This window comes from Myotis daubentonii, chromosome 15 (assembly GCF_963259705.1).
Source record: "Myotis daubentonii chromosome 15, mMyoDau2.1, whole genome shotgun sequence".
In the NCBI taxonomy this organism is placed as follows: Eukaryota; Metazoa; Chordata; class Mammalia; order Chiroptera; family Vespertilionidae; genus Myotis; species Myotis daubentonii.
Genome location: NC_081854.1, coordinates 21,172,238 through 21,191,335, shown reverse-complemented (window position 1 = coordinate 21,191,335; position 19,098 = coordinate 21,172,238). Strand labels below are relative to the sequence as shown.

General features: G+C 51.4%; 1 protein-coding gene across 4 annotated transcripts; it reads right to left on the bottom strand.

Annotated features, from left to right (window-relative positions):
- Positions 1 to 56: 56 nt before the first annotated feature.
- Positions 57 to 18,831, bottom strand: SIRT2 (sirtuin 2). Of its 4 annotated transcripts, XM_059666634.1 has the most exons (17): positions 18,701 to 18,792; positions 17,836 to 17,882; positions 17,481 to 17,586; positions 14,983 to 15,031; positions 14,596 to 14,709; positions 11,089 to 11,130; positions 10,831 to 10,937; positions 10,657 to 10,713; positions 9,622 to 9,690; positions 4,877 to 5,006; positions 2,538 to 2,597; positions 2,185 to 2,240; positions 1,924 to 2,000; positions 1,790 to 1,841; positions 1,133 to 1,203; positions 914 to 980; positions 57 to 793 (listed from the first exon to the last, which is right to left on the bottom strand). In XM_059666634.1, coding segments are annotated over exons 4-17 (1,059 nt in total). In that variant the 5' UTR covers positions 14,984 to 15,031; positions 17,481 to 17,586; positions 17,836 to 17,882; positions 18,701 to 18,792; the 3' UTR covers positions 57 to 637. The 4 variants fall into 4 exon arrangements, with proteins under 4 accessions (XP_059522617.1, XP_059522615.1, XP_059522618.1 ...); XM_059666632.1 differs by lacking the exon at positions 17,481 to 17,586 and having other exon boundaries at positions 18,701 to 18,831; XM_059666635.1 differs by lacking the exon at positions 17,836 to 17,882 and having other exon boundaries at positions 18,701 to 18,786.
- Positions 18,832 to 19,098: the final 267 nt, after the last annotated feature.

Genomic DNA, 19,098 nt, shown 5'->3' with positions numbered 1-19,098 from the left:
CCTCCCGCAGCTGCTTCCCTGCGAGCCCACAGAAAGGAACAGCGAGGCCAGACAGCTGATTGTTAGTTTTTTGTTTTTAATTTGTCTCCAATAGGCAACATCATCTGCCCATTCCGCATGGGAATTGGGTCCTGAGTGAAGGCAGCCCAGCACCCACTTTAGGAATTGGAGGCAGAGAGGTGGGAGGTCTGCAGGCTCAAATCCCCCCATTTGATGAGTTATGTTTGGAGGGCCTCCAGTCCTGCCAGGGTAGGTTAAATTTTGTCTACTTGGCCACAGGCCCCTGGGAGCAGTTGAAAGTATGTGGGCTCTATGGCCCTGTCCTGGGACAGTTAGAAACTTGGAGGCTCCTCAGTCTCCCGGGAGCAGTTAGACATTAGGGGAGGTTGATCCTTGCCCCTGGGGTGGCTAGAGGCTCCGGCTGTTAGAGATGGGTGGCTCATGCCTCAGCCCCCAGGAGATGTTAGAGATCTGCCAGGGTCAGGGGGGCTGGGACCCGTTTTAGGAGGGGGTGGTTATGAGACTGAGGGAATGCTCTGAGCTCCCCAGACAAAAGCTGCAAGTTAGGGAGGACCAGGGCTGGTTGGGGCTCAACTGCCCCAAAGGAGCTGGGTATCCTGCCTGGGAGGCGCAGGTGTCACTGGGGTTTCTCCCCCTCCGTGGTCCTGGCCTCCTCCTTGGGGGCAGGTGGGGACTTCCTGGGGGAAGCTGAAGTGGTGGGGTTGGGGCTCCCCAACCCTGACTGAGCGTCAATGCTGGCATGCTCCTTCCGGACAAGGTCTTCTAGCTCCTTCTGCAGGGGACAATGTTTCCAGGGGTCAGAGGTCACCATGCCTCATAGGGTCAGAGGACCCATGGGGCAGGGGTCCAGGGACTGGGCTCAGGGAGGGCTGGGGTGGCCCAGGCTCCTCACCTTCCATCCGAGGAGGTCAGCAAGAGCCAGGCAGCCCTGGTCACAGTCACCCAGCCAGGCCACATCCCTGTGGTTGAGTGAGAATCAGAGCTCCCAGGCTTGCCCCAGGCCCCTGCTAGCTCTGCCCTGTTTGTGTGCCTTCATGCCCCACCCCCGCCCCACCCCCACCTTGGACCTGTCCCTCGCAGGCTCCACTCCCACAGCAGATCCAGGCCTTACCTGTAGGCCTTCTTGGAGTCAAAGTCCATGCCTCCCCCAAGGCCCATCATCATTCCCAGGAAGGGGTCAGTCTGCAGGGAAGAGGGGGTATGGGGAGAGAAAAGAGCACTGGCTTTGCATCCCAGCTCTGTGACTTCGCTTAAGTGACCTGGCCTCTCGGAATCTCAGTTTCCTTGTCTGTAATGGGGATGATCATCGAACCCACACCGAGGGTTGTACTGTCAGTGGGTTAACCCAGGGAGAACGCTTACAGCAGCGTCTGGCACATGGCATGTTTTGCCTGTTGGAAGAAACATTACTCTCCAAGAGGAAGCCCCTGGTGACTCTGATGACACTGAGAAGGCCCAGGCTCCAGCTGCCCTGACTCTTCAGTCCCAGGAAGTGTTTTGGCTTCAGTTGCTTTGAGTTGGGGTTATGTCACTTGCTCAAAAGGGCTCTGAATGACCCAGAGCCTGTGGAATTTTAGAGTCAGGGCAGCCCAGAACCTGATCCCTCTGGATTCTGGAATCCCTGGTCTGGACCTGAGGGGTCTGAACTATTGGGTTCCCTAGAGACCCATCCCATCATTCCGAGGCAGCCAGTGGGAAGAAATGGGGACCCATGTGAGGATCATGCAGGCAGGGAAGAACGAGAAGATGTGAATAAAAGCCAACTCACCTGACCAGTTTTTTCCTTGTTGATGAGCAGGCGTGGGGTAGAGAGGGGTGCCCTGGGAGGATGGCGAGCTGAGTAGTGAGGACCTGTCCTGGCTCCCCTACCCCCAGCACCCCCGAGCCCAAACCCCAACCTACTTGCTGATGAGGGATGCAAAGGGCTGCACCTGCAGGGAGGTGCCCATGATGATGAGCAGGTCCACGTTCAGGAAGTCCTGTGAAGGGGGAGTGGCCATGGCCATGAGGGCTCCACCCTCAGCTGAGGCTGAGCCCCTCCCTCCCCACCCCAGTCCCCACTGCAAGCCCACAAACAGCTAGCTGAGGAAGTGACCCTCCCCAGGGCAGGGTCCAGGCTGTCCCTACATGGGCTGAGCACAGAGTGGTGATGGAGACACTTACTGACTGAATGCAGGAGAAGAAACGCGCTGGGAGGTTCTCACCAAAGAACACGATATCTGAGGTGGAAACGGATGGACAGACAGACAACACAGGACAGAAAAAGACAGTGAACAAGGGGAGGCAGAGTACAGGAAGGAGCAGAAGGCAGACCTCAGGGCTGGGTGGGGGGTGCAGAGCAGCAGGGACAGGCCAGGGTACAGAGCCCTCTCCCTGGAGAGAGGGTGACCAGAGGTGGGTGGATGGCGACTGTGGCCTTCTGGGGAAGGGGTTAGTGGGGTGGGGTCCTTCCAAGTCGGCATTACATTTCGGGCGGTCCAAATCTCCCTCAGTTGGTCCCTGGCCCCAAGGCTCACCAGGCTTCACCACGCTCTGACAGTTCTCACACTTGGGAGTCACCTCGGAGAAGATCTTCTCTGGGTGTGGAGAAGGGGAAGGGGAGAAGGAGGTGAGAGGCTCTGGGCTGGGGCTGCAGCCTGCCCTGCCGCCTCCCCTGCCCCTTTCTTCACTGTCCACGCAAAGACACCCCAGTCACCGGGGAACCTCCTGGGTATCTGCCCTGCTCAGAAGGGACCCCCCTTCTCAGAGAACTGCCCCTGTCCTCCCCCATGCCCCAGGAGTCCAAGGGTGGCTCCCAGCAACCGGCTTAGCTACTGAATGAAAGAGTCAACAAATGAGCAGACACTTGCTCCTAACAGGGGCCACTGGACTCCCCAACTCCCAACCTGGGGAAACTGGAGTCAAGAGTGAAGTTCTGTCCGTGGGTCTTTGAGGGCAGCCCTATTTCCTCCTGGGTCAGAGAGGCCTGGGGTCCCAGGCCTGTGGCAGAACGAGAGGGAAGAATACACAGATGATCCTGGGATGGGGACAAACCTTTAGGCAGACTTGGGTTCTGTGACAGACACCCCCACACACCATACTGTGACTATCATGCTCCTGATTGCTTATTATTATTTTTTTAGTATATTTTTATTGTTTTCAGAGAGGGAGAGGGAGAGAGACACAGAAGCATCAATGATGAGAGAGAATCATTGATTAGCTGCCTCCTGCACACCTCGCAGTGGGGATTGAGCTCACAACGCAGGCATGTGCCCTGACTGGGAATCGAGCCAGCAACCTCTGGGTTCATAGGTCGCCACTCAACCACTGAGCCACACTGGTCTGTCTCCTTATTGCTTATTGATTAAGAAAACTTGAAAAGCATTCTGTCACTTGCAATCCATAGACTCCTAGCTCATTCATTCAACCATTCATTTCTTTGACAAATAGAGAAGTGTTTTAATGTCTGTCATTTATTTTAAAACATTTCTGCATTGACAGTATCCTATTTTGTGGGTGCTGCGTGAGATATTGCTGTAAGTGAACATAATGGTGTAATGTTAACTGTACATCATCCCCAGCTGTGCGTATGGGCTGTTCAGGCCTCCTCACTCGAAGGACGGTCAGCTGGTATTCTATCCAGAGGCCCTAATACAAGTGTTGTCCTTATCTCCCCTGGACACCAGAGGCTTTGTGAAGTTAGCATAAAGAATGTCAGAAATGGGTTTTCATGGGTGAAATAAGTGACTTCTTTTTTTTTTTTTTTTTTGCCTTTTCTTCGTTCTTAGCTCCTATGATTCCTCACACCTCACATTCATTTCTTCATAAGTGACTTCTTAATTCACACAGTGGATGTCAGAAATAGGCTCTTGCTGTATTCAAGAAATGTGGGTTGGCTGAAAAATTTCCCCCCCTTTTTTGGACACTAACATGAATGGGGACTATGACTTTAGCAAGCCCTGTAGTCTGCACCCCTAGGGGCAGCCCCAGCCTTCAACCCTGACCAGGCCTGTGTTTGGCTTCACACTCCATAGATTCTGCTCGCCTGAACTCATGGGCTAACTGAGTCCTGTGTTTCTCGTACAAGTGCTGTCCCATATGGTCATCATAGCACATATGGCTTTTTACATTTAAAATTGAGTTCCTTGGTCCCACTAGCCACATTTCAGTGAAGCCAGCGGCTGCCATACCGGACAGTGCAGAGATGGGGGTTTCCCTCATCTCAGAAAGCTGTATCGGACAGCTCTGCTCTCCTGAGAACTTAGTTCCAGCTGCCTTGATGAGCACATCAGGTACACTAAGGTCAGAGCCCCTCAAAAGGCAAAGAGCTAGGGTTTCATGACATCATGAAAGAGGCTGTCTGACCATTTGGGGGCCTCTGCTACCTGTCTCTGTGTGTGGCTGACCTGGATCTGGAGCTTGCAGCCATCATAACCTGGCTGTGAGGTAGTGGTGGAGCAATGAACCTCACTGTCACTTCAAATCTTTAGAGGCTGCCATTATCTACTAAAAAGAGCCACAGCCCTAACCGGTTTGGCTCAGTGGATAGAGCGTCGGCCTGCGGACTGAAGGGTCCCAGGTTCGATTCCGGTCAAGGGCATGTACCTGGGTTGCGGGCACATCCCCAGTGGGAGATGTGCGGGAGGCAGCTGATCGATGTTTCTCTCTCATCGATGTTTCTAACTCTCTATCTCTCTCCCTTCCTCTCTGTAAAAAATCAATAAAATATATTTTTAAAAAATAAAAATAAAATAAAAAGAGCCACAGAGCTGTGCAGGGCAGAACAGGCGCCCACTGGGGAAGGCCCTGTCCCTGGAGCTGAGCAGCGGACAGTGGGCGGAAGGCCTGCCCTTAGGGATGACCTCCAGCCCCTCACCTTTCATCCAGCTGAGTGTATACTCCTTCCGGCAGAGGGGGCTGATGCAGTGCGACGTGTAGAAGGTGCCATGGGCCTCCACTAAGTCCTCAGGCTCCAGCCCTGCCACTCGCTCCAGGGTGTCTATGTTCTGGAGGGAGAGGGAGGAAAGAGAGTCAGGAGCAGAAGACGGAGCAGGGAGTTGTAGCCAAGAGAAACCAGTGGGACAGGGGGAGAGAGAAGGTAGGAAAAGCAAGGGGCAGGGTGTGTCTAAAAAATTCTGTTTATTCTTATGGTGCCACTGAAAGGGTAAAAGTCATGGATGCTTCTAGGCACGGGTCCAAACTCAAAGGTGTATGAGCCCAGGCCATGGCCATCACCAGCCCATATGGCATTTCTCTGCAAATTCAGGCCACTTTGCTTCCATTTTTCAGATCATTTGTTTTGTCGGAACCACATGCTTTAGTGCCGCCTACTAGAAATCTGTTGAAATGATGTACAACGTTCCCATTGTAGACGGAGCGCCCTCCGATGTGGCACCCAAACTGCACAGCGGTGTGCGGCAGCCCTGGCCAAGCAGAAGCAGAAATAAAAAACTCAGCGGGGCTTTGTGGTTTTAATCACACTTTGCCTATTTAGCAGCCAGGTTTCTGACAGGTCTGTTTCACGGATAGAATCTTAACTGTATTCCTTTAAGACAAAGAAACTTTCCTTATTCACCAAACAAGGATATTCTCTCCCACATACACATTTGTGCTCTCATTTTTCTCTCAACACGCAGCCTCTCTGGAGCAGTTTTCGTCTGCCCGGGAGGCCGGTGCCGACCGAGGACACTGGCAGATGTTACAGAGAAGGTCCGTCACGTGTGGCCCACAGCTGAACCGACAAGGTTTCCTGGAGATGCCATGGACAACTGAAAGGGTCCTTTCAAGGGCAGATGGCCCCAACTGCACTCTCCCCTCCCTGCCAGAAATCAGCTTACCCCCAGAACATGCAGACAAGAGTCACTGTTCCCAGATTCTCTGCAGCTTTCTCCCTCCCCCTCTCCACTGGGAATCCCAGTTTGCCTTTGTTACTTGATTCAGCCTACTACTGACTCCCTTGTACATAAGCAGTGTGCGCGCAGATAACTCAATAGCGTGTAGAGCTGCCTGAATGCCTGTTATTCTTTGACGCCATGTGAATCAAGAAACAAAAACAAAGAATGAGGCCAACCTGTATGTACGGATAGGAAATGATCTCGCCACTATGTTAAAAGGCAAAAAAAGCACAAAGGCAGTGTGTACAGGATGTGAAAAAAATATATTTGAATTTGTGTATCTGCTTGCCACAGAATGAGACACGCGAAGGAGCCCACATCAGTGGCCTGCAGGGAGGGGAGCTGGGGGCTGGGCAGTACGGCCCAAGGAGATTCTGTCCCAAAGGACAAGCACTGAACTTGAGACGATACTCAGCAACTGCCGAGTGGCCCCGGTGCCGGCAGGAAACCGGCCATGGAGAGGGTGTGCCCTGGGCAAGGGTGAGCAGTTCCGAGAGTGGGCAGTGGCTACTCAACTCCAGCCAGCCATTCTCCCGGGGAAGGCCACCCAGGATGCAGCGCTTCCCAATTTTTAGGGTTTTCACCTGAAATCTGATTTTTAAACCTTGGTTCCCTTTTTGTTTTAAAACATTGTGTCCCTGTTAGACATATGACCATTGACAGCTTTTAAAAAGCATGAGGCTGCTATGTGGGTGAGGATACGGAAGAGTCTTTCAGACAAGGGGTGAGGTGAAAGAAAGCTAAGTTCAGGGAACATTTGAGATCTTGCTTCCATCATATGTTTGGCTTAAATAAATACTTTTAATAAAAATAATGCACAAGTATGGCTGTGCATTACCAAAATGCGAGCTGAGGCGGGAGACCAATGAATTGTGCTGACAAAGGATTTCCTTCTTTTAGCTGCCCAGTGAAAGAAAAATAAAGAGAGGCAAATAAATTGGTTGAAAAGAAAGAAAGACAAGTCCAAACCCTATGTAAAGTGCAAATGCCAATATTTCAAAGAATGTGTTGCTGTGATGATCAAGTGACTTAGGTGAACAGGGCAATTGTTCTCACATTTGAGTGGATACTTGTGCCTTTAGATAAAAACTGCATGATATGTCGCTTCAGAATTGCTGCATCACCACAATTCAGAAAGAAGTGAAGACAATGTGTTCCAGGAAACTGGGTCAGTGACTCAAATAGTGGCTGAGATCAAGGAAGAGGGTGTTAAGTTTGAAAAAAAAAGTTTCAAGATATGTGAGAATGGAAAGATTTTTTCCCACCTTTATCTATTTTAGGTAGTATGCCAGTTTGAATATTATATATAGTTAAATTTCATGCTTTAAATATTGCAACTGGAGGGGGAATGCCTGCAGAGTACCCTTTGACCCCAGAATGTATTCATGTTGGCTTTCGTGTCAAAGTAGGAGGCAGCTGCCATACTTTCACGGTCAAGGGCAGGCACGTTTGCCTCTGCAGAGCTGGGAAGTGAGCCCGCTGAGCAGCTCTGACGGGCACTTTGTCCTGGGCCTGGGCTTCTCATGCTGGAACCCTGTGATCTCATCCTGTCTGGTGAGTTTAAACATTGTTTATACGCTGCCCCTCTGGCTTGAGTCTAGACTCCTGTGTCCAACCATCCGTCCACATCTCCACGTGGCATCTCAACCTCAATAGGCCTCAAAGCAAACTCCTCTTCTGCCCCCACCCCCACAACCTCCCACCATCTCAGTAAAAAGCAGCAGGTTGCCCAGGCTGAGAGCTGTCCAGTCATCCTTGACTCCTCTCTCTCATGAATCATTTCACATCCAATCCATCAACAAGTCCTGCTGGTTCAAGCTTTAAACTGGATTCATAACCTGCCCCTTCTCCCCTTGACAGCCCCCACCCTGGCCGAGCCTCCATCCTCTCCTGCTTAAACCATCACAGCAGCCTCCTCCCTGGTCTCTGTAACCCCCTCCCCACTGCGGCCATAGTCTAGCTCAGGGGTGGGCAAACTTTTTGACTCGAGGGCCACAATGGGTTCTTAAACTGGACCAGAGGGCCGGAACAAAAGCATGGATGGAGTGTTTGTGTGAACTAATATAAATTCAAAGTAAACATCATTACATAAAAGGGTACGGTCATTTTTTTTTTTTTTAGTTTTATTCATTTCAAACGGGCCGGATCCAGCCCGCGGGCCGTAGTTTGCCCATGGCTGGTCTAGCTCCTACAGGCAGCCAGAGGGACACCTGATCTCATCCCTGCTTTGCTCAGAGCCCTCCTGTGGCACCATCTTGCTCAGGCCCGAGGCCCGATCAGGTCTGCCCCTGTCACCTCCCTGACCTCATCTCCTCCATTCTCTCCCACTACTGTCCTCCTCGCTTACTCAGATCCAGCTTCTTGAACACATCAAATTCGGTCTCCCGCAGGATCTTGCACTGGCTGTTCCCTTGCCTGGAACGCAGTCCCCCAAAATAATCTCATGGTTCCTTCCCTTAGGTCGTTGTTTAAATGTCTCAGTGAGGCCTTCCTGATACCTTGTTTACAACAACACTCCACCCTCCACACACAGAGGTTCAGATGTCCCTTTCTGCTTAAACCTACTCCACAGAACTCTCATCTGCCACAGCACATAAGCTACATATGCATCTTGTCCATGGTCTCTCCCCACATTAACGTCAGCTTCAGGAGGGCAGGGAGTCAGCTGTTTGTTGCCAGCAGGGCCTGACACTCGGCTGACACTCAGTAAACCTTTGTGACAGAAGCTAACGAGCAGGGATGCCAGCAAGGGCAAGGTGAGGAGTCCACGAAATCACGCACGGAGGGCACTGGCTCAGATGAGCCATTGTATCATGTCTGAGCCACATCCTGTGGATAAAGCTGACCCTCTGGGAAGAAAGGTCAGGTTTATCTTGAGCCTGGGCCACTCCTAGGAGGTGACTGTCCTCTACCCCATCACACTACCAGCTCTGGCAGGAGCACCTGCACTCCATTTGAAAAATCTGGGCCTACCGAGAATTCATCCTCCCCCTGGTGGCGGTTTCTGAGGCTGCGGGCTCCAAACTGCCAGGGGCAGGAAGGAAATATTAGAATGCCTATTTACATTCCTGTGTTCTCTATTTTACAATTTGGGGTTCTGAGGTAGAGTATAATTTATAGCATGCATGATATCATGTAATTTCAATACATAACCAAAAAACAAAGGCAGAGGCATAAACATTTTTTACTGCTAGGGGTGTGAGATCCCAGAAGTCCAGGAGCCAACAAGGTGAGCCATCTTTGCCTGAGTACCCCAGGCTGAGGCCCTAGGCTCAGCACCTGACATGTATGAGCCAGGAGCCCACAGCACATATGAGGCTTTTGTGCAAATTATAAAAAGATGACCCTTTCTTAAGACACTACATCTGCCCATTAGGATACTGACATAGTGTACGGATTTTGTTAGATCCAGTCATTCTGGTATCATCTGCTGGAAAATCTATGAAATCTATGGTGTAAATGGTGTCCCCTCCCCTCAGGCACCAGGTCCTTTCTCAGTACATGTGGGATGGCTCAGAGAAGAGGAGTTCACTGCCATGTCACCACAGGCCTGAGAGTGTGTAGCTGTCTGGCCTCTGCTTTACAGAAGGGCAAACTGAGGCTGAGAGGGGAAATGGCTCACTGCAGGTCACAGGACAAAGCAGCAGGGGCCCGAGCTCTTACCACTGAGGCACCAGGTCACAGGCAGCCGCCCTCTCCCGCCCAGGATGCCCACGGTCCCGCCTACCTGAGTATAGCAGCGCCGGAGCAGCCCTTTCTCCTTCAACAGGCGGATGAAGTAGTGACACAGGGTCGGCTGGAGGGGAGCAATCATAACAATGATGAAAGGAACAGAGAAGGCTCCCCACATCGCCACCTGCCGCTCACTGTTCTGGGCACTGTGCCTGTTTTACCTCATGGAATCATCACATCGACCTTGTGAGGCACAGGCCATCACTATCCCCATTTCACAGATGAGGAAACAAGCACATGGAAGCTGATTATCTTGCCAAAGTCACACAGCTGCCAAGTTTAGAGTTGGGGTTTGTACAAAAGCAGCCTGTCTTCAGAGACTGGGCTTTTGTGCATATTGTTAACTCATTTAAGCCTCACAACAACCCTTTTCATATAATATTATCAGCTTCATTTTACAAATGGAAAAACTGAGGCTCAAGGTCAAAAGAGCAGGGAGCCCTAGCTGGTTTGGCTTAGTGGATAGAGCCTTTGCCTGTGGACTGAAGGGTCCCGGGTTCAATTCAGGTCAAGGGCACATACCTCAGTTGCTGGCTCAATCCCCAGCCCTGGTCAGGGCTCATGTGAGAGGCAACCAATCAATGTGTTTCTCTCACATCGATGTTTATCTCTGTCTCTCCCCGTCCCTTCTCCTCTCTCTAAAAGTCAATGGAAAAAATATCTTCAGGTAAAAATTAACAACAAAAAAGAGCAGGCAATGAGGGATCAGGAGTCAGAGCCCATGTATTTAATGACCAGTTTATATTTGTCCAAGTGGCCCTTCCCATGCCTGCTGTCCACCAGCCTTTGCTGTTCTCCCTGGCAAAAAAGAGCTCACCTTGCCCCAACCGGTTTGGCTCAGTGGATAGAGCGTCGGCCTGCGGACTAAAGGGTCCCAGGTTTGATTCCGGTCAAGGGCATGTACCTTGGTTCCGGCACATCCCCAGTAGGGAGTGTTCAGGAGGCAGCTGATCGATGTTTCTAACTCTCTCTCCCTCTCCCTTCCTCTCTGTAAAAAATCAATAAAATATATTCGGGGGGGAAAGCTCACCTTGAATTGCCCAGGATAGAGTTCCTTGGCGAGGGCAAAGAAGGGCTCTGGATGTTTCTGTGGAAGAGAAAGTGAAAGGCAGGTGGGCACCCAGATGCCCCTGGTGACATGAGAGCAGATGACCCCATTCCATCCCCTATTCCCATCATTGCAAACATTCCTCCCTGCACATACCTTGAAGTAGCCAATCTCAAAGATGGCCTCTGGATAGGGAAGATGGTACTTCTGCAGGTTGGCATAGAGGCCGGTGGATGGGGAGCGGAAGTCAGGGATGCCCGCGGCTGGGGGAGGAGGGGCAGGGAGCAATCCATCAGGGACCTGGGCCCCATCTATACCACAGTGACCCTTCCAAGTGAGGGCCTAGACATGGCTCCCCCTCCCCCCCTCGCCCCTGGAAGGGGCTCCCCCAAAACAGGGGGAGGGGGCACTTACACGTGGAGATTCCAGCTCCCACCAAACAGATGACCCTGCGACCTGGAAGAAAGGAGTTTATGCATCATATGACATGGTTTGCTTGGCCCCAAAATAACACCATCTATCACAGCCCTTGACACTGTTCACTTGGTCCCAGGCCCTGGGGCAAACATTGCAGATGCATGAACGGTCCTCCCAACCACCTCGAGGCAGGTGGTGTTAACATCCCCACTTTACAGATGAGGAAACCAAGGATCAGAGAGGGGAAGCAGTCACACAGTTGATTGGTGGAAGAGCCAGTATGGGGACAAAGAATCTACTGTTTGAAATTATACCAACTTAGTCGAGAAAAGGCCACTTGTAGAGAAGCTTCTGGCCCTAGCTAGACGTAGACACACCTAGATTTTTTCTAAATATATGTTTTTATTGATTTTAGAGAGAGGAAGGGAGAAAGATAGAGAGATAGAAACATCAATGAGAAACATCAATTGGTTGCTTCCTACACACCCCCCATTGCAGCGGTTCTCAACCGCTTTCACAGGGGTCTCCTAAGACCATTGGAAAACACATATATAATTACATATTGTTTTTGTGATTAATCACTATGCTTTAATTATGTTCAATTTGTAACAATGAAATTGGGGGTCACACAACATGAGGGTTGCGGCAGTAGGAAGGTTGAGAATCACTGCATTGGGATCGAGCCTGCAACCCAGGCATCTTCCCTGACCGGGAATCAAATGGTGACCTCCTGATTCATGGGTCAATGGTCAATCACTGAACCACACCATCTGGGTGAGATAAAACTAGATCTTTAAAATATATATATTATTGATTTCAGAAGGGAAGGGAGAGGGAGAGAGAGATAGAAGCATCATTGATGAGAGAGAATCATTGATTGGATGTCTTCTGTACACCCCCTACTGGGGATTGAGCCCGCAACCCAGGCATGTACCCTTGACTGGAATCAAACCTGGGACCCTTCAGTCTGCAGGCTATGCTCTATCCGCTGAGCCAAACCAGTCAGGGCTAAAACTAGATCTTAATGAGGAGGCTAGGGTTGAGGGTTTCCCCCAGAAGAGTTACTGGTTATTGTAAAAATCTCTGGCAGGACCTCATCTTTTGGACACAATCCTGAATCCACCTATTTCTAGCATATTATACACATTTCTTTTCTCTGTAATCAAACACACATTAGTCTGGCAATTTTCAGGTGAAGACCAAAGATTTGCCACTCTCAGACCTAATGAACAGGAGAGTGGATAACAGATTCAAATCCTGGTTCTCCTGCTCACCATCAGGGCGTCTCAGTTCAGATCTCTACTCTGTCTTCAGTTTCCTGCTGTTAAATGGGCATAATTTCAGTACTGACTTTACAGGGCTGTTGAGAGAATGAATTTATTCTTTTTTTTAAAAAAGTATATTTCTTTATTGATTTAAGAGAGGAAGGGAGAGGGAGGAAGAGATAGAAACACCAATGATGAGAGAGAATCATTGATTGACTGCCTTCTGCACAGCCCTTACTGGGGATCAAGCCTTCAATCCAGGCATGTGCCCTTGGCCGGAATCGAACCCGGTACCTTTCAGTCCACAGGCTGACGCTCTATCCACTGAGCCAAACTGATTAGGGCTGAATTTATTCTTGTAAAACTTAGATCTGTGCCCACCACTGGGCAAACACTACACAGTTGACCCTTGAACAATGTGGGGGTTTAATAGAGATGACCCCACTCCCACCCTAGCATGTTGAAAATCCGTGTATAACTTTTGACTCCCCTAAAACTTAACTACTAATAGCCTACTGTTGACTGGAATCCTTACCTATAACATAAAGAGTCAATTAATAGATATTTGTATGCTACATGTATTATATACTGTATTCTCTGTATGCTAGAGAAAAGAAAATTATTAAGAAAATCATAAGGAAGAGGAAATACATATATAGTATTTATTGAGAAAAATCTGATATGTGGACCCATGCATTTCAAACCTGTGTTGTTCAAGGGTCAACTGTGTATATGTTTGCTATTATTCTTGAGTCAATTGTATTACATTTCTTGAGACCCCTGATTTGTATACCTATAAGCACTTTGTTCCCCTATATTTACCAGCTTTCAGAAGATAGGAAGACAGGACAGGGGTCGAATCATTTCACAATAGCCCAGTTGCCTCTTTAGCTGCTGGCTGGCAGGCAGCCCTGCCATGCAGCTCTGGCATCTGCCCATCAGCTGATGGACAGACACAAGTGCAGCCCTGTGAACCAGGCACCTCTAGTGTATCCTGTCCAAAGGAGGACAGCGGGGGGAAGGAGCCTGTGCTCTGGATTCATAGGGCTGGGGTTGAGTCTTGACTCTGCCTCTAACTAGTGTGCCACCCTGCACCAAGTCACAGCCTCTCTGTGCCTCAGTTTCCTCCTCTGTCCAGATTACTCCTGTAATGACCTCACAGGTATAATGATGTGAAAATCAAATGAGAGGAAGCCCGTCAAGTGCCTGGCCCAGCACTCAGCAAATAGTGAGGGCTCAATTAACTGTTATTATTTATTATTATCCCCTCATAGGCCCATTATCCTAAAATCCAGGTGCAGGAAGAGGGAGGAACACTGTAGCCACGGCCCACCCACCCGAGCCAGTAGCTGGCTATAGCCAGCGGCCTGGCCTGCCCAGGAGAGGGAGGCTCAGGGTGGCAGCCTGGCTACCCGAGAAGGGAGCCGGCAGCAGCTGGAAGACAAGGAAACTGGAGAAGATCTCCTCAACAAAGGTCTGTTCAGGACCCTCAAAGGGTTGATTGTTCTAGTTGAGAACTGCCGAGGGTTTGGTTTCTCAGACTCGGGTGACCTCAACTCACAGCAAGAAATATAAACTACATGGTGACCCAGTAAAGAGGCACCTACACACCACAGCTGAAAGAAGCTTTCTGTAATAATTAATAATCATAGGGAACACACAGCTCTTGCTATGCTCCATGTCCTAGCCCAGGCATTTACATTTTAATTAAATTTTTTAACCCCTAATAACTCTATAAGGAAATACTATTATCATCTTCATTCTATCAACCAGGCCTGGCCAATCAGAGTGCAGTCATTAGTTCAGCAATGGAGATGTGACCCAGGTCTGGCCAATCAGAGACACAGTGATTAGTTTGGTGTAAGAACGTGACCCAACCTGCACCAACTGAAGCCAATCTCTGCTCTTTTGGGAGAAAGATGCGCTCTTCAGTGGGAGCTGCGAGGCTGGTGGAACTTGCATTTGGAGCTGCCAGGAGCTACCTTCCCCCCAACACAGAAGAAACCGGCGCCAGAGAGGGTTACGACATTTGACAACATGGAAGCCCCTGAACCAGGCCGTGCTTCAAGCTGGATTTCAGTTAAGGGCTGAACAGACTCCTTTTTTGGTATAAACCAGTTTGAATTGGGTTTCTTGTTACTTGCAGACAACTGTTGTGAGTAGTTCAAGTAGCCGGGGCTGAGAAATCACTTGGGGCCAGGAGAGGGGAGTGGCCCAGGGCAGGTGGGGAAGGACTTACAGCGCTCACTCAGCATGTAGTGGGCCACCCCTTCCAGGGTTAGGTTGTCCAGCAAACGCTCCTTCTGGGTGCCCAGGCCCAACGTCTGGGAGAATAAATTTCGCAGGAAGTCCACTGGCCAAAAAGAAGAGAGACAGTAGTGGGCACTCAGCCTGGGTGCACAGAGGCCCAGAGCAACCCTGCCCCAGCCCAGGGATCCCCTGCCTTCCCACAACTCAAGGGTCCATGCTGGATCCAGCCGGGGGGGCGCCAGGCATTGGCACTGCACCCATTATTACATACCTGAATGTCATCCCTGATGGAGGTGAGGGGTATCACCCAGACCCCTCCCCTAAACCACCCTCACCTCAGCCCCCACAGAATGAGGCTCCTAAGGAAGATACTCACTCTCTGCTTCTCCACCAGCTGCTCCTCCCTCAGTGTCTGAATCTGAGTCCTGAAAGGGGTGGGGGTAAGGTGGCCAGGCCCAAGAAGTGGGATTAGAAGTGGGGGGTGGGGTGACACCCCGGTTTTGGGAAAGGCTCTGGGCTGGGATGTGGGCCCAAGGAAGTGAGGGGCCGTGGTGGAGGGACAGCTCTGGGGGCCAGTGTGTGGGCTCTGGGTCAGGGTGCCTGCGTTGGGGACATGGCCTGCCTCTCCCAAGGAGTGTGATCTCATAGGAGTGACTTTGCTTTTCTGAGTCTCAGAGTTCCTCATCTTGGAGATGGATGTCAGAGGGCAGCTACCTCAGCGGGCTATTGTGAGATGAAATGAGTTCATCTATGTGAGGGGCTTAGACAGCACCCAGTGGGGTAAGTGCTCAGGTTGCTCTGACTATTGCTATTTCATGTGCCAAATCCACATTCTCCCCTTGCATCCCTTCTTGTCCCCTGTAGCATGCACCTGCCGCCCCCTCCCAGCCCTCCTCACCAAAGTCACTCCATAATAATGTAATAACGCCAGTGAAAACACTTCAGTCCTCACCCTCTGGTCATCAGCCCTCCTGCTGAAAACCCCAGTTACTGCCTTTCCAACCCTCCATTTCCTTATCGGCCCCTCCCCTTAGCCAGACTCCCAAATTGCAGATCCTGGGCCCTGCCTGCTTTCTCTCTCCACCTTGCCTGGGATACCTGCCTCATCCATGCCAATGGCCTTGGTCCAGTCACTGATGATGCCACCTCTCTGATCCAAGGTTCCCATGGCCTCCTGGATGCCTGCCTTTAAGGGACCCAAGGCTCCTCACTCCCACTGTGTCCCACACTGGCCTCAGCATCTTCCCCAAACCTGCTCCTCTTCCTGGGGCCCATCTCAGTGTGGCCTCCATCTCCTAGTTTGCCAGATGCATCCAGCCTTCCTCCCCTGCCCTCCTGCCATAATGTATCCCCTCTTCAGTACTCCACCTGGTCCAGCCTGTCCTCTTCCCTTGGGGGCTCTGTCCCAGCCTCCTACCTAGACTCCCAGCATCAGTCTCCACCTCTGATCTACCCTCTACCCTCCGTGTGATGGCCTGTCTGGGCTGGCCCACTGCCCCCCACATCACAAGCCCTTCTCTTTGGTGTCTCCAGTCCAATAATCTCATCAACAACATCTACAAGGTCCACCATGACGTCAGCTCCACAAGGCAGGGGTTTTTCATGTTCACTACTGGATGTCTAGCACCGAGAATAGGGTCTGGCACCCGGCAGGAGCTCCGGCCCGATCCACCACTGAATGGAGGAAGACCTGTGCGCTAGACCAGGGCTGGGCCCTGCAGTGGCACTGGTAAAAACAATTCTGACCAACTCACTCTCCTGCAAAAAACCCCTTTCCCCTATCACTCTGAATATGAAACTCATCATTTTCTCAGAGCTTGGTCATATCATAGCACAATGCTGCACCCTGCATCTTCTGCAGAACAAGATACTATAGATCCACCTCATTCTTTTAAGCAGCTGCATAGTGTTGCATTGTAAGGAGGCCCCATAGTTCACTTAACCTGTCTACGGACAGTCACTTGGGCTGTTTCCAGTTTTGCGCCATTATGGACAATGCTGTAATTAAAGCCCTCGAATCTCTCTCTCTGAGACTGAGGATCCTTTCTAACATTAAGCCCCTTTCTCTGACAATGGCCCTACTTTGGGAGCCAGGCGAGGGAGAAGCCCTGGCCTGCCAGGAAGCGCTTGTGCTTCCTCTGCCGCTTGTGTTTCCTCTGCAGTGCCCTGTGAGGTGCTCTAATCACAGCTCCTGCATTGCCTACAACTTGCAGCAATTTAGCTGCTGGGGGTGGGGGTGGGAGTCTGGCATTCTTTCAGGCTGCAGACAGTGAGGCTCCGGTGGAAGGACTCAAGGGCCCTGCCCAGCATGTGGGACCTAGAGGTGTTCTCAGGGCTTTCAGGCCTCTGTGTCTAGCTCTCACCGAAGCATCTGGAAGGCAATGTGAGCGTGCCGTGGCTTGCAAACCCTTCCCAGCTCTTCTGGCTGAGAGACAGAGGACAGGATACTTAACAACTATGCCTCAAATTCCTCTTCTGTAAAATGGCCACAATAGGCCTTGACTCCCACAGGAATGCTGGGAAGATGAAATGAGATGATGCCCATAAAGCACTAAGCAGAGTGCCCGCTGAAGTATTCAATAAATGTCAGCCATGCATACAATTAGCTGCCCACCCCCAGTCACCACCTCCTAAACGTATAACACTCTTCCAGGCTCCCAGGTCTCTTCACTAGCTGCACCCTCTGTGTGGAACACCATTTCTCACCTTGCCTAAGAAAATTCAGTCACTCGTCACGTACTGCAAATGTGTCTACCTCAATCTGACTCCTAGACCAGCCTGTGGATTCCTCCAGAGAAGGGACTGACTGGAATATGGGACCCCACAAAGTTTCCTCTGGGCTCCCACAGTGCCCTGAGCTATTTTCATAATCACCCTGTAGGGTCATTTTCTAGTCACTTGTCCATGAGATCCATGAGTTCAGGGACCAAGTTGGATGCCTGTCTCTTCCAGGAGCAGCATAAATGAGGTTCAGAAGGGACTGGGGGGTGGGGAGCAAGGAAAGAGAAAAGTTCAGGAGGGCAGGCTTGGGGTTGAGGCTGCACACTCCGATAGCCCTCAGAATCCACTATTCCCCAGGAAGCTGAACTGGGAGGTGGGGGCGAGGGACTGGGGCTGTGAGCTCAGGGCCCTGGGGTAACTCTCCCTTCTGTCCCCCCCCCCCCCCAGGGGAGTGGGGTCTGGGAACAAGTCCATCTCTCTCCTTCCCTCCACCCTTTCCCCATCTCACCTGAGCCTCCTGCACCTTCCCTGCCTGGGTCTCCAGAGGGTCAGAGGCTGGGGGAGGAGGGGGAGCAGATGTGGTTACAGTGGGGGGAATGGTTAAGGAGTTATTAAGGGCTTCAAGCAGGGGGCCGGGGCAAGAAGACCCACCAAACTAGTTGTACTGGTGTATGGGGGTGGAGGTAAAAATGCAGTAGAGAGAGGGAGAGGGTGGGGAAAAGCAGAGTGGAGAGTGCTGGGAGGAGAGGTGGTTAGTGAGGGACAAAGGCGCTGAGACATGAAGGCTTAGTAGAGGGAGGAGAAAGTAAAGGATTCAGGGCATGGGGGACACCAAGAGGAATCAGGACGGACATAATAGTGTGTGTGTGCGCGCGCGCGCGCTCGGGGAGGGTTAGGTTTACAGACAGTGGTAAGTTTAGAAAGGAAGAGAAAAGGTAAGAGATACTCGGACTGGAAGTGAGAGGAGGTGCGGTGGGGATGATTTGTTTAGGAGGGGCACAGGAACTAGAGGGAAGAGATAGGAGGGAACACCAGGGGTCCCCTAGCATCTTACAGTTCCCCCTAACAATCAGGTACCCTTAGCAACCGGGACAGCAACAACCTAAGTCTTTAGCAAAGAGGGTCCTTGGCAACCAAGGTCCCTCTTTGCTAAACTTGGAAGACAAAGCAAACGGACCCTTAAAAGCTCGCGACCCAGAAACCCACCAACCTAGCCATAGGGATAACTTAGCAACGGCCCCCAGAACCCCACTCCTCCCCACACAGCCCCTATCTCCTGCCCCACCTCGCCCGCCCTCGGCCCCGGGGCCTGCAGATCTCAGGCAGGCCCCGGAGCGGCCCTGCCCGACCCTCCCACCAAGGCCCCGACTCACGGTCCGGCTCGGCCATGAGCGTGGGGCGGGGGCCCTCGGGGCTGTCACCGACTGCTCGGCCCAGTGACGGCACCGGAAACAGTAGGGACAGAGATAGGACAGAGGACTACAACTCCCAGCAGCCAGCGAGGCCGCATACAGGCTTTCTCACAACCTCCGGCGCGCCCTTTTAGGTAAGAATAAACAAACGAGCCCTAGCCGGTTTGGTTCGGTGGATAGAGGCTGGGCCTGCAGACCGGAGGGTCCCAGGTTCTATTCCGGTCAAGGGCAGTTCCCCCAGCCAGGCCGTGTGCAGGAGGCAACCAATCAATGTGTTTCTCTCATATCGCTATCTTCTCTGTCCTTCCCTCTCTCTTTCATTCTCTCTAAAAATCAATGGAAAAGTATTCTTGGGTAAG

Excerpts from the sequence above, each read along its gene's own strand:
- SIRT2 (XM_059666632.1), bottom strand. Across the intron at positions 1,842-1,923 it reads TTTGCATCCCTCATCAGCAA|GGCACCCCTCTCTACCCCAC; the intron begins GTAGGTTGGGGT and ends CCATCCTCCCAG. Across the intron at positions 981-1,132 it reads GACTCCAAGAAGGCCTACAG|GGATGTGGCCTGGCTGGGTG; the intron begins GTAAGGCCTGGA and ends ACTCAACCACAG.